General features: G+C 43.4%; 1 protein-coding gene and 1 long non-coding RNA gene across 4 annotated transcripts; one reads left to right on the top strand and one right to left on the bottom strand.

Annotated features, from left to right (window-relative positions):
* The first annotated feature begins 1,399 nt into the window (after window positions 1-1,399).
* On the top strand, window positions 1,400-9,096 carry LOC138718012 (uncharacterized). Of its 3 annotated transcripts, XR_011336993.1 has the most exons (4): window positions 1,400-1,684; window positions 1,767-1,913; window positions 5,839-5,942; window positions 8,051-9,096. It is a non-coding gene; the product is annotated as an uncharacterized lncRNA (long non-coding RNA). The 3 variants fall into 3 exon arrangements; XR_011336991.1 differs by lacking the exon at window positions 1,400-1,684 and having other exon boundaries at window positions 1,698-1,913; XR_011336992.1 differs by lacking the exon at window positions 1,400-1,684 and having other exon boundaries at window positions 1,698-1,913; window positions 8,961-9,039.
* NUP43 (nucleoporin 43) lies at window positions 1,797-12,745 on the bottom strand. The gene is made up of 8 exons (XM_069852130.1): window positions 12,601-12,745; window positions 11,196-11,318; window positions 10,863-10,940; window positions 9,777-9,954; window positions 6,669-6,804; window positions 5,602-5,753; window positions 4,524-4,646; window positions 1,797-3,260 (listed from the first exon to the last, which is right to left on the bottom strand). The coding sequence occupies exons 1-8, from the start codon at window positions 12,718-12,720 to the stop codon at window positions 3,046-3,048; spliced, it is 1,125 nt and encodes a 374-aa protein (XP_069708231.1). The 5' UTR covers window positions 12,721-12,745; the 3' UTR covers window positions 1,797-3,045.
* Window positions 12,746-13,470: the final 725 nt, after the last annotated feature.

The following is a 13,470-nucleotide window of genomic DNA, read 5'->3' as shown; positions in this document are numbered from 1 at the left end:
AATAATATTTTATACATAATCACAACACTTTCTTGCTAGGAAAAAATAACAATCAAGAATTTGGGAGACATAAAATTAAGTTTGTAGGGTCTTGGTTCAAAACAACACAAGGGAACTGTTCTTGAGATAACAGGTCATCGAGCCATAAAGCAACTTGCCAAAGGATGCGCTTCTAACACTAAAAGTTTTCTTAGAATTAAGAGAATCATAGAATGGTTTGGGATGGAAGGGACCTTAAAGATTATCTAGTTCCAACCCTTCTACCATAGGTAGGGTCACCTCCCATCAGCCCAGGCTGCCCAAGGCCCCATCCAGCCTGGCCTTGAACACCTCCAGGGATGGGGCAGCCACAGCTTCCCTGGGCAACCTGTGCCAGCACCTCACCACTCTCACGGTGAAGAAACTCCTCCTTATGTCTAGTCTAAATCTGCCCCTCTCTAGTTTATACCCATTCCCTATAGTCCTAACGGCACAAGGCTTTGTAAACAGTCCCTCACTGGCTTTCTTGTAGCCCCTTCAAGTACTGTAAGGTCATTATCAGGTCTCCTCGGAGCCTTCTCTTCTCCAGGCTGAACAGCCCCAACTCTCTCAGCCTGCCCTCGTACGAGAAGCAACGGTATTACGAACTTCACAACAGTCAAAACTCTTGCTCATTTGGAGCTGGCTCCAGCTCTGCTTGACCTCGCCTTTGAGACAGAGGTGATCACAGAAGGCACATCTGTTCAGTACAGATCAGACCGCACGCAAGACGTTAGCACCTCCAAAGAATTAACAATGTCTGGAAAAAACATTGAAAGAAAACATGCTGTCAGCGGGACGTTCCGTCTAACTTTCGAAAAATACAACTACTTCGACGAAACTTAACTCCGCTTTAGCTTAAATAAAAAAAAAATCCCACTTTTTGTCACAGCAGCCGCTTCTCGTACCCCCGCGGCGGCTCGGGCCGGCCCCGCCGCCCCCGCAGCACGACGGGACCCGGCGCTTCGAGGCCCACGGCGATCGGGAGCACCGAGGGCCGAGAAGGGCGCGGGACCCCCGGAGCGGGGGCGGCGCGGCCTCCCCTCCCGCCACCGCGGCCCCCCCACCTGCGGCGGCGCTCGGCCCCACCGATGACGTCGACGAAGACGACGGCCCCGCGGCGGCCTCCGCGCTAGCGGCGGCGGCTCCTCGTCGGTCCCTCTCGCCTCCGTCGCCTCTCCTCTCCGTTCTCCCGCCCCGGGCCGCTCAGTTCCGCGCCGCCATTTTGTCGGTGCCTCCACCGCGCGCTGCCCGGATGTGGGCGGCTCCCGGCCTGCCCCGCGCGCCCCGCCCGGATGCGGCGCGGTCCGCCGCCCCCGCCCCGAGGCCGCGCGCCAGCGGCCCTGCCCCGGGGAGCCGCCGCGGGGACCCGGGGGGCTCTGGCTCTGTCCGCGGTGCTGAACCCGACCCGGCCCCGGGGAGCCCCAGAGGCTCTGCCCCTGTTCCTGCTCCTGCCCCGGGGCGCCGGCCCAGCGCACTCCGAGGAGCCGAGGGAACCACACATGACAGCTTCCCCCCGCCTCCTGGCAGGTTCCAGTCGCTGCTTTCTGTTCGTGCCAAGCTCTGGATCAAAACACCGCTTCTCTGGTGGAGGAAAAAGGTTTCGCAGAGCCTCCGCCAGCCGGTTAATGCCTGAACGAAGGACTCGCTAAGGACTGCAACGGGTGTAAGGCACCAGGAAGGAAACAGTTGTCCCTCAGAGATGCAGTTGTCCCTCAGAGATGCAGTGTGTCCAATTTTCTTTCCAGGCAGAGTGCTACATTTCAAACAAAAGGGGAAGCACAAGCTAAGATGCTCCATCAAGCCCTGTGGCAAGTTCATACATACCCTGTATGGAACAGCCTTGTCCCCAGCGCATCATCCACCTCCTCCTGCCAGACAGACAAGGAGTTCAGGTAAGGTACTCTTATCTCAGGAGGTGACAGAGGCTGTTCTCACTGACATGGAAGTCAAGTACGCTCGAAAATGGTTTTGAGGCGAAAATGCATGCAAAAATGTTATTTAACCTGTTGCCAAATCCTGAGGTTGCCCTCTACCTTCAGACCATATCCCCAGGATCCATCCAAACAACTTACGGTTATTATCTTCCTACAAAGATGACACATACATCTGTTCAAACCAATTCAGTAAGTCAGACCAGTATTCTTGTGCAAAACTTTTTATTAAAAAGAGAAAGGGTCCTCTGCAACAAGAGGCAGGTACAGTTATAACATTTAACATTTAAAAGTTTGCAACAGACTAGATGTGGAATTTTATTTGTGACACAGACTATGTCTCAAGTTTAGAAAGTCTTATTCTCATACCTGAAAACACAGCCGACACATCTGTCAGTTATAACCTCTTAACTATATAGTTATAGTTGTATACACATATATAAAACTATAACTATATGTTGCAAGGTACTAGCACATTATCAAGTTTTAACATGACGCATCCATGATGAAGCTTTAAATAATCCAAAATAATGTTACTAAAATGCTAAGATCCTTACAGAATCTTTCCCATTTCGCAACTTTTAACAATTTTTCCTTCAAATTCTCACAAACTAACACAAAAGGTTATATTCCCTAAATGTATAAAAATTCAGATTAAAAAAAACCCCATCTCTCTCAGGTGACATAAAAAGAATTTCAAAGAATCCCATAGTTTGGCCTTTTAATTAATACTTGAAAAATATCTTTAAAGAAAAAAAAAAAATCATGGATTTTCTTCACTTGGTATGTGCATGTGTATTACAGACATCCGTTTACAGCAAATATCTTGCCCAAGCAACTGTCTTCCTGCTTGCCTAAACCAAACAGGCATCAGGGAAGAAATAAGTTACTCATCCTGGAGCACCAATAACGAGCGACAGCTTTTAGAATCTGAGGTACCTTACGTTTCTTCTGCAGTACCAGAAGCAAGCTGTAGGCCTCTCCCCAAAAAACCGATAACAGACTAAAGAGTACTATTAAGAATGAACCTGACATTTCGCAGTAGTTCAAAGCGATTGGTACTCCAAAGGGATACTGGAGGACTGGAGGAGTTTCATGCAAGAATTTTCTTGTTCACATAAATAGCCTCTGCATCAGTACCAAATACCAGGCATGGTCCTAAAACATCTAAACTATTCACAGATAAAGTCTGGTTTGGAATTAAGTTGGTGATTTCCATGCGGTCTTTGGCAGGATCGTTGTTTAGCCAGGCACTTACTACAGACTGGTTAGCAGTACTGTGGGAAAAATAGGTCGTACTTCTTCCTCCTGAAAGAAGGAGAGAGGAAGGTGGAAGAGAGAGAAATAAATTCCAATTTAGTTTATATATTCTCAGAATTTGGAGAAACATAGGAGGTATGGAACAACCATAATGAGACTATCATTTTACATTTAAGTCGGTTTTCAGATTAGTTAACAGATGTTGCCATCTCTTTGGTAAATGAAGAAATAAGTAGCTTAAAAAAATCAGGTACTTGAAGCGATTACAGAAACCTGTTACCAGCTCTGCCCTCATTTAAGACAAATAGGTCAGTACAGCTATGCACTCTTGCTGAACAAACAGTCTAAGTATCTACAGTTTTTCTAGCCAAAGACTAAAGCAAGGACAGACCTAAGAACAAAAGTCCATTTATACAGCATCTTGCTATCCTTGGGGCATCAGCTTTGCTTTAATAACAGTTATTTCCTACCACCCCTTCACCCTGCTTATTCTGCAACAAGTGGTACACCTGGATTTGACTTTCAATTTTTGCCACATAACATTTCACATTCAAACCAAAGCTTCACAGTTCGAGAGCTATCATTCAGCATAAAATCAACACACGGCTGAAGTGGTGCTAAAAGCTTTATATTTAATATACCCGAAAACATTCTGAGTGCAACTTGAATTGATTATCCTATTGTTTCCCTATAGAGAATGGCAAACGCTTTGAATGGCAGTTTTAATGCCAAAGGGAGCAGATGACATCTAAAAGTCAACCTGAAGGGGCAATCGAGTAAGCAGCTTCTGTGACTAGAACATGAAAAGAAATACTAAGTCAGCATCGTATCTTTAATTAAAACCCTGATGCAATAAAAAGGGACCTAGTTTCATTCACTGAAGTTCCAATTTACCCTGAAGGGTAAATTCCTAATTCTACTATCCCATTAACATACACAAAACTTATCATACCAAAATAATTGATATCTCCCTCAGAGACTCAGATAATAATGTGTCATTCAGGCTGCCTTCATGTCTTTTCTATATACAAATGATTTTTAACTGAACACAATCTACCTTTGATTTACTACATCTGCCCCTTCACACACTGGACAGAATACAGAAGATCAAAAAACCCCACAAAAAATTCACACAACTGTTACCCTTATAAGGAGTTTTCCTGAAGGGCTTATCAGGGCTTTCTTTCTAAGAAAAGAAACCAGCTTTTAATTTTCTGCATTAAGATTTTGTTATTAATTAGGTCATGTGAGAACAAAAACTTTAATTAGGTTGCAAACTGACCGATGCAGACTGATTACAAACATCTTTACCTTGATGAAGAAAAGATGGCTTTTCAGATTTGTCTGCGGAAGCATCCCAGTGCCAAAGAGAGCCATCTTCAGAACATGTAAATAAGTGATCGGGGTCGGAGGGATGGAAGTGAACTTCCCACACTGCAAGTATCAAAACAAAACAAAACTGCTTCAGAACAAGTATCAAGTATTTTGGCAAGTACAATACGAACATGCATTAGAAGAACTTGGGTCACCACCAAAACCTTCCATTCTAAGGTCAGGGAGGAGGGTAGGAGACCCAAACCCCCACTCTCAGTTATTTACTGCAGTCTTCTCTCCCCCGAGGAAAGTTAAAAATAAAAAAAAAAAAGAGAGAACATTATCAGTACTGTGAAAATTATTAAATGTTAAAATCTTATCTGAATTCAGGCATTCTGAATAATTTTTCTTGCCGCCTTCCCTATTAACTTTAAATCTGCACACACCATGCATTCCTTACCAGCACACACATTATTATTTTGTGTCTAAATACCACAACTGTGTAAATGATATTTAAATCAGTAAAACTTAGCATCAAGAAGTATTTTTACTCCTTAAATATAATTGTGGCACCAAGTCAAGAAATTTTTTGCACAATATGAATTGCTATCTTGTTCATACAAAGTCACCAGGAAGCGAGCTGTTTCAGCGTTGTGAAGGCACCAAATGGAGCTGCACCATCTGCGGTTTCCCCTGCTTCCTCACATTTTTCAGTTTGTTAGTAACTGCATTCTTGCTTTCCTATACCTGTATACCACAGCATCAATTTCTATGACTATTAATATACCTACCGTTCTATAAACACAGGCATTCTGATTAAATGCACTTAATGACTCGTTAAGAAACTGCCTACTAATTCTAGCTTTAGTTTAGATAAAACTGGCTTTTAGGAAAAACAGTCTCATATACCAAGAAAGAACAAACTGAAGCCAACCGGATGACAACACATTACGTGGCAACTATGTGATTATTCTCTATGGTAGCTATAACATCTAATTTTTTATCAGGAGTTACAGAAATTCAAAACTTTGCTGAAAAGCCACCTTCTCCTCCCCTCCCCCTTTCAGATACTCACTTTCTGCTTCATGAGCATTTAGCAGGGACACCGGCATGGTACCTTGCCTGATGTCCCATATACTCAGCACCCCATCCTGGCCCCCTGTGGCCACAATATGCTGTTGATTGGGATGCCTGTCCACACAGTGCAGGGGAACTCGGTCACCTGTCCTGCGAAGGAGAAGAGTGGGGGGGAACCACCAAACCAAACATTAATTCTTCGTTCAGCTTCTGTTTTCTCATTCTAAATCCCTAGGAGCGCTGATGAACAAGGTAAAGGTATTGACTTCAGCTTCAATTCCTGCAGCAACTGGTCACTACTACAGGCTGAAGCCGCCTGACATCTACTGGAAATGACAGGTATGGCAATAACATGAAGCTACAATTGGATGAACATCAGGTTCTATGCCTTGCAGGCATGCACACATATCAGATAGTTTTACAGGAGTGAGAAGACCCTGTACACAGATAATAATAATCCAAGTATACCTATAATAATAATGTTACCCCAAAATTCATGTTATAATTATAGTTTCAATATATAGTAAGAGTTAAAAAGGGAGACTGGGCACTAACAGAACCAGGTACATAAACCCCAACCTATTAAGAGCAATGAGATTCATGCCACAGACAACAGGCTTGAATCCAGCTCGGTTTGCTTTTTCACAATATCTTACAAGGCACAAAGTTACCATTCAAATACATTTTAAATGCCAGAAACTTTATATTAAGCCTGTGGAGAAAAACAGATGTAAAGTGTATTTATTTAGGGAAAGAGAAAGAGTTTTGGTTTGAGGGCTGGTTGGTTGGTTTTCTTTTCTTAAAAGATCAAGTGTACAGATACAACAGCCCTTCAAGAGTTCAATTCTAAAACAGACCACCTGCACACAATACTCTGCCACAACAGCAATTCAGCCATCAAGCAGAGTCTGCATTTGATTATTTTAATACCAAAGAAGTTATAAACTTAAAATATTAATCATATATTCCCCCATTGTCAAGAAGGTATTAGGAAAGATTCACATCAGATTATATAAAGTAGCACATGCCTCTTGGTAAATATGTAAAATAAAATGAAGGTCTTACAAAGAAAATATTTGAGATGGCTCATTTCCTTGCTGTCTGAGGTCCCATATTTTTAATTGTCCAATTGAATTTACTGTCAAGATCTCAGTTGTGCGAAGGAAAGTCACTGCATGAAGTGTACTGCTGTCTGCATTGTCTGCAAGAGAGATAAGGAAAGCACTCAGATAAACCTACAGAATGCTAGTCTCCCTTTAATTACGACAAAATAACCTTTCAGAAAGTGCAACACAGCTTCTTAAACATAGCTAACAGCCTCTAAGGGGCTGAAACACACCAATGTCACGTGATGTTTTAAGTGTTGCAAAGGTACCCTGTGAAAAAGGAGCCTTTGCTTCTTGTATCAAGAGTTACTGAGACAAATCTGTAAGAAGCTGTATTTAATTAGTTCCAGTGAACTACTTGTTGACCCGTAAGATTTCTTTCTATAGTTGCTAAGAGGAAGAATCAATTTAGCCAGGTCCACAGTTTTCACAAGTTTTGTTTATATGCTCTGCATCAACTGAGAGGAGGCAAGCTGTGGAGCTTTTCATAGCAAAATTGTTCTTCTGAACACAAGAAGCAGTAATTGGCTGAGAACTTGTATACAGAAGCACTTAATTCAGCAACTCTCTGTAGACCTTGTCTAAGAACTGTCCCTGTTCCTGAAGTCAGACCAGAATTATGCTTTCCTTGTTAATGTTAGCTAAATGGCAAAGCTGTTTTTTCAGGTCCTTCTCTCCAGTGCCTGTTCTGGTCAGAACACTTTACATTGCCCAACACTTCATGGCATTGAGGCAAAACTTTTGAGGCTTTAGGAGACAACAACATAGACACCGTATTCTTATTTTCATTCAGTTACCATATATAAACTTTTCATCTTGATTATGATGGGGTGACATTGTTAAGTCTACTTTCAACTCAAGCATTTTAAAATTCTTTGTGTAAGTCCATACTGAAAATATAGGTGATTTTTTTTGCTGTTAAATTCTGATATTGAGACAGAGGAGTTGCACTGATGCCTGGTTACAGATATTTGAAGTTTTCTTTGCTGCCTACTACTTAAATGAAAGCCAAGGGGAAGGAAAAAAGAACCAAAACATCTTTAAAAAGAAATGTTAGATTACTGAACACTTAAGTTCTAAAGGATTTACAATTTCATGACAGAAATATAGTAAGTGATTTAGCAATGATACATCTTTATGGCTCCAAAAGTTTTTTACATCATATGTAACTTTGGAGATTTTTTCCTACCATAATTTTTTTCCTACCATAATTAACTATAAACCTATAAGCTTTGTATTATACCCTTAAATCCATTAAGCAATAACAAAAATAGCAAGCTACTCCTTTACAAGTATTTCATGAGGTACAAGAGTTCTATCTTCATGTTAAAACATGTTAAGGGTTCAGCTCAGTGCCTGGGAAATGCCAAGATGTCGTTGAACTGGGAACCAGTACCAAGGATCGCTTACACTGTCTCCATCCTGAAGACCCTGAAAGAGTCTTGCAAGACATTCTCTCACCCCTTCCCAACTTTATAGTAAAATAATCTCTAGTCAATGAGTTTGTGCTAGTCCCTTCCATGTAACTCCAGGTAAGCTTCAATTGCCAGGTCACATGTATGACTGATTTATGGAGCAGTCCTAATTCAGCATTTCTCTTCTCATTTTCAAAAGGGCATTTCCCAATTAACTAACATATGATTTTTCAGGTGTTTATGCTCTAGCAAATATCAATGCAAAGTTTTACCCCAGCATAACACTAGCTGATGCTACCACTACAAAGCAAGCATTTTTACCTAGTACTATCAAGTAAGCACTAAGAAAACTAACAACTTGCATCCCGCACATTATATTAAATCTGTGTGTAAGCACCTCAGCAATTGCCCAGAGAAAAATATAGTTGTGGGGTTTTTTTTTTGGTGAACAACTGCTTCCTGTGAGTCAGCAAAACATTCTATTCTATTAAACTTCGACCAAAACATTCTGTGCTAATATCCGTATATAAGTAAGTATTTAAAAGTAAAATAATCCTTTTAAACTAGTTAATGTTCTTGTGTGTTTTGTGGACATGTGCTGGTATGCATGTGCTAATACTTGCCTCATGCCCTGCTACCTTTTGGGTTTTTTAACACATAGAAAGGTTTCCTACAGGAATTCTCAAGGAGCTTTAGTAAAGAACTGTATGCAATTAATAGGATTTATCTTGTGTGTATATATACAGCCATGCACACAGAAGTACCCCCTCTAGAAATCCCAGAGTAGTTCCTTTCCTTAATTGGCTTATCACTGTGTAAATGCCTTCATCCGTTAGAGACAAGATTTCGCTTGAGGAGAAACACCGGTGCTGTGTCAGACTGAAGTTTCAGAGAGAAAGTACCAGTTTAGTAAAGCCACTATCAAACAGAGTGTTGCTGTCCTTCAAATTATTTCTGCTTTTAAATTTCACTTCAAACAGACTCTACAAACTTGCATTCCGTTTCCATGAGACTAACATAATAGAAGAGCTGAGAAGAACCACATTTTGACAGCTTCCACAAAGGTCATACTCTATCGCAAAATCTATTATTCCAAGAAATACAGTGCTTTTTCACTAAGGGAGAATTTATCACTGTAAGCCATGACTGGTATCTGGCAGAAGAACAGGATACAAACAGGGGCTTCCAGTTCTTGGTGTTCCTTTAGACATAGAGGAATAGATGGTTTTGAATATAGACATAAGGGTTAACCTTAGTACTAAATAGTGAACTGAAATGATCATTTCGCTGACTTCCAGTTATGAAGAACTTGGAACGCTAATTCTTGAAATCTAACTGTATTTCATGTATACTGTCATAGCATTTAAAAGTCGTTGATGAAACAGAAGTCTACAGAGAACATTAGGCTTGAAACTTCTCCATCATTTAAAACATTACTTTGCAAGTATCTGAATGAATATAGAAATGCATCTGAACTACACTTCAGGTATCTCAATTCTGGATGAATACAGGAATAATCTAGAGCAAACGCATTCAACTTGGAATATTTAATTGTTCTCAACTGACTTCCTTTCTTGTTGTTGTTTAACATTTGGGAAGCTAAAACTCAAACAACTCTAATTTAAACTAGTTTGAACACTTATTTGACATACCTATTGTTCTTACTGCATCCTTTTGGTCAGCTCTGAAGAGATTTATTCTACCATCTTCTCCAACAGTGACAATTTCTGGCTTGTTGCAGATGACCCCAGTACATGCTGCTCCACCACAAGATGTGTCTTGGTCCACATGATAATGCGCCTTTTCCCACCGCAGGCTGGCAGATAATGTCTAAGTAGTAACCAGACGTGAAATTCTGCTGTTAAATAACAATCTTGATCGACCAAAGCTTTCAGAACACTCATGAAACCAGAAATGAGCTCCAAGAAAGCTACACTACCTCACAGGAACGAGGATCTCCTATACAAATAGGAATCAGAGATCTAAATTTTCCTCAACTCTTGAGCATGCAACCCTTCTATGAGACATTTCTTCTCTGAATCATCTTTTTCACATGAGCTAGAAATCAGAAAGAACACTGTCTATTTATGAATCATGAAATGACTTTCACTAGACTCATCCCTTCAGTCTCTCCTTATATCAAGGGAAAAGAGCAGAGGCCTTTCAAAACATAAGGTCAGATTCAGATTTTGATTGCAAGGAACTTAGTTTATTTTAGGTACCACATCAAACTATTAACATCTATTACTCTTTATTGTGTCATTTTAATTATATAAAGTCATGATGCATTTATTTTCAGTGATTTATAATCAAAGCAAGACTAGCACGTACCTATCTTTCCTCGCATGACACTCACGAGAAAAAATTCATCACAAGTCATTTAGTTCAAGAATGCAAAAACTCTAATAAGGCAAGCGCAAGTCCATTAATACCAACACCCCCAAAACTATCTAAACTCTTAATGTATGTTTTCAGTGAATTAACTGTTTTGTTACAGATATATACCAGTGGATAACCGCAGTCTATATGGCTCTGGAACCCAATTTATGTAGTATGTACGTAAAATGTGTTTTTCTTTCCATGTGTGTCTAAAGCCAAAGCTTTTACCAACAGACATGAAAAAAAATGATTTTGGTATGCAGATGTCTCTTGCTGTCGTGGTTTTGAGGAATCTTAGGCCAAGACCAGTGACCTGTATTACGCAGAACAGCAGCTTAAAGCCAGTGCAAGTTACTTACCTGGTTATTTTGATGATGACGGAACACAGTTACGGTTCCTGTTGACGAGGCAACCACGATTCTCTCTTGATCCAAAAACTAAAAAGAGATAATAAGCATGCTATTAGCTGATGCCAGCACTGAGATGGTAATTTTGTATTTACAGTAACCTAAATTATTGGTAGGTATAATAAAAGAAAAACAACGAGCCTCACAAACTGACACTCATTGGTTTTGCCCTTCTTAATAAGAATTTTTTTGTCAATCTCAGCATTTTGATAGCTCATCGTGACTTAACTCCTCATAACGGACAAGCCCATAAAAATAAGGATCTGTTCGACACAGCTATTTTACCTGCATGTCCATAACATCACCATCATGCCTGATGTCACACAGCAGCTGAGGTTCTCCTTGACATTCACCGTTGAGGCCCACATTTCCAACGTCTTCAGCAGACCAAATGGAGATCCTGTTATCCTGTACGGAAACAACACCACCAATTTTACTTGAAAACACTTCTGAAACTATCCAACAAGCCAGCTTGGATGGCACAGCCTTCCCGCTACAGCCAGGAAATCATAGAATCACTAGGTTGGAAAAGACCTCTTAGAACCTCAAGTCCAACCATTCCTATCTGCCATTGAAACAAAGTCCCTGAGCACCTCATCTACCCGTATTTTAAATACCTCCAGATATGGTGACTCAAGCACCTCCCTAGGCAGCTTCTGCCAGTGCCCGATGACCCTTTCTGTGAAACACTTTTTCCTGATATCTAGACTGAACCTCCCCGGTGGAGGCCATTCCCCCTTGTCCTGTCACTTGGGAGAAAAGGCCAGCACCCTCCTCTCTACAACCTCCTTTCAGGTAGCTGTAGAGAGCAATGAGGTCTCCCCTCAGCCTCCTCTTCTCCAGGCTAAACAACCCCAGCTCTCTCAGCTGCTCCTTATACGACTTGTTCTCCAGCCCCTTCACCAGCTTTGTCACCCTTCTCTGGACTTGCTACAGAGCCTCAACATCCTTCTTGTGGTGAGGGGCCCAGAACTGAACACAGGATTCGAGGAGCGGTCTCACCAGTGCCGAGTACAGAGGGAGGATAACCTCCCTGGACCTGCTGGTCACGCCATTTCTGATACAAGCCAAGATGCCATTGGCCTTCTTGGCCACCTGGGCACACTGCTGGCTCATATTCAGTCGGCTGTCAACCAACACCCCCAGGTCCCTCTCCTCCAGGCAGCTTTCTAGACAGACTTCTCCTAGTCTGTAGCACTGCACAGGGTTGTTGTGCCCCAAGTGCAGGACCCGGCACTTGACCTTGTTAAACCTCATGCCGTTGGCCTCAGCCCAGCGGTCCAGCCTGTTCAGATCCCTCTGCAGAGCCTCTCCACCCTCCAGCAGATTGACACTACCTCCCAGCTTAGCGTCATCTGCAAACTTGCTAAGGGTGCACTCAATGCCTTCATCCAGGTCATTGATAAAGACATTGAACAGGGCTGGACCCAGCACCGAGCCCTGGGGAGCACCGCTTGTGACCGCCCTCCAGCTGAAATAGCAATAGGGAGCCGGAGGGAAGCGCTGGCCCTGTGGAATAACCGTGCGGAGCCGGGGGACGGCTCCTGGCTTCCTTAGGAACCGAGCAAGGCGTAAAGGGCCCCCGGGACGCGCGGAAGCTCCGGTCCCACTCTCCCACGCGAAGCGGCAGAGGCTCGGGGGGCTGACCGGGAAGGGCCCGCCGCGCCTCCGGGCCCGCCCGGCCAGCTACCTCGTTGTCCCAAGAGCCGGTGGCGAAGAGGTCTGGGGGATGGATCGCGGCGGGGGGCAGGGGCCGCCAGCGCGCCTTGCTGATCTTCTGCGACACGAACTTGGCGCACGCGTCCTCCATGGCCGCCCCGCGCCGCTCCCGCCCGCCCCGCCGCGCGCGCGCTGATTGGCTGCGGCGCGACGGCGAGCGCGGAGGGACACGCTTGGCGCGGGGCGGAGAGCGCGCCCCGCCCCCCCCCGCCCCGCCGCTGGCAGCAGCTGCCGGCGCTCACCGAGCCGGCGCCCCCGAGGGGCCCGCGCTCTGCCGTGCTCTGCCCTTCCCCTGCGAGCTCGGGCTTAGCCGGGAGAGGCATTATAGAATCACAGAATAACCAGGTTGGAAAAGACCCACCGGATCATCGAGTCCAACCATTCCTATCAAACACTAAACCATGCCCCTTAGAGTAAAGACATAAATGAATTTGGCGCTGTACCTACCTGTCTGCTCAGCCGGGCTGTCTTCCCCCAGAGCGTTTTGCCTGTTTATCATCTTTGGAAGATAACGTATTTTCTCAAAATCAGTGGCTTTTACAGCAGCTCATCACCTCTGGTCTAGATTTGCTTTTACATCTCCGTGAGCGATGCTCTCCTCCCGGTGCCGCATCTCTACTTGTACAGAAAGGAGTGCCACAATAATATATTTTTTGTCCCATGTCATGCATTAGCTCCAACACAAAGACACATATACTCACTTCGTGCTATTTCACCTGAGACCTAAACAACTGTGCAATAAAAAGTTCGAAGGTTACTTGTAAAATGAGCTGAAGGCTGACATAGCTGTGCTGTCCTTTCAGGGGATGGGACTATGTCCAGTCACTGCAGTGCTGTAAAG

This window comes from Phaenicophaeus curvirostris, chromosome 2 (assembly GCF_032191515.1).
Source record: "Phaenicophaeus curvirostris isolate KB17595 chromosome 2, BPBGC_Pcur_1.0, whole genome shotgun sequence".
In the NCBI taxonomy this organism is placed as follows: domain Eukaryota; kingdom Metazoa; phylum Chordata; class Aves; order Cuculiformes; family Cuculidae; genus Phaenicophaeus; species Phaenicophaeus curvirostris.
Note: the sequence above shows the minus strand (reverse complement) of the source record. Positions and strands in the feature narration are given on the sequence as shown.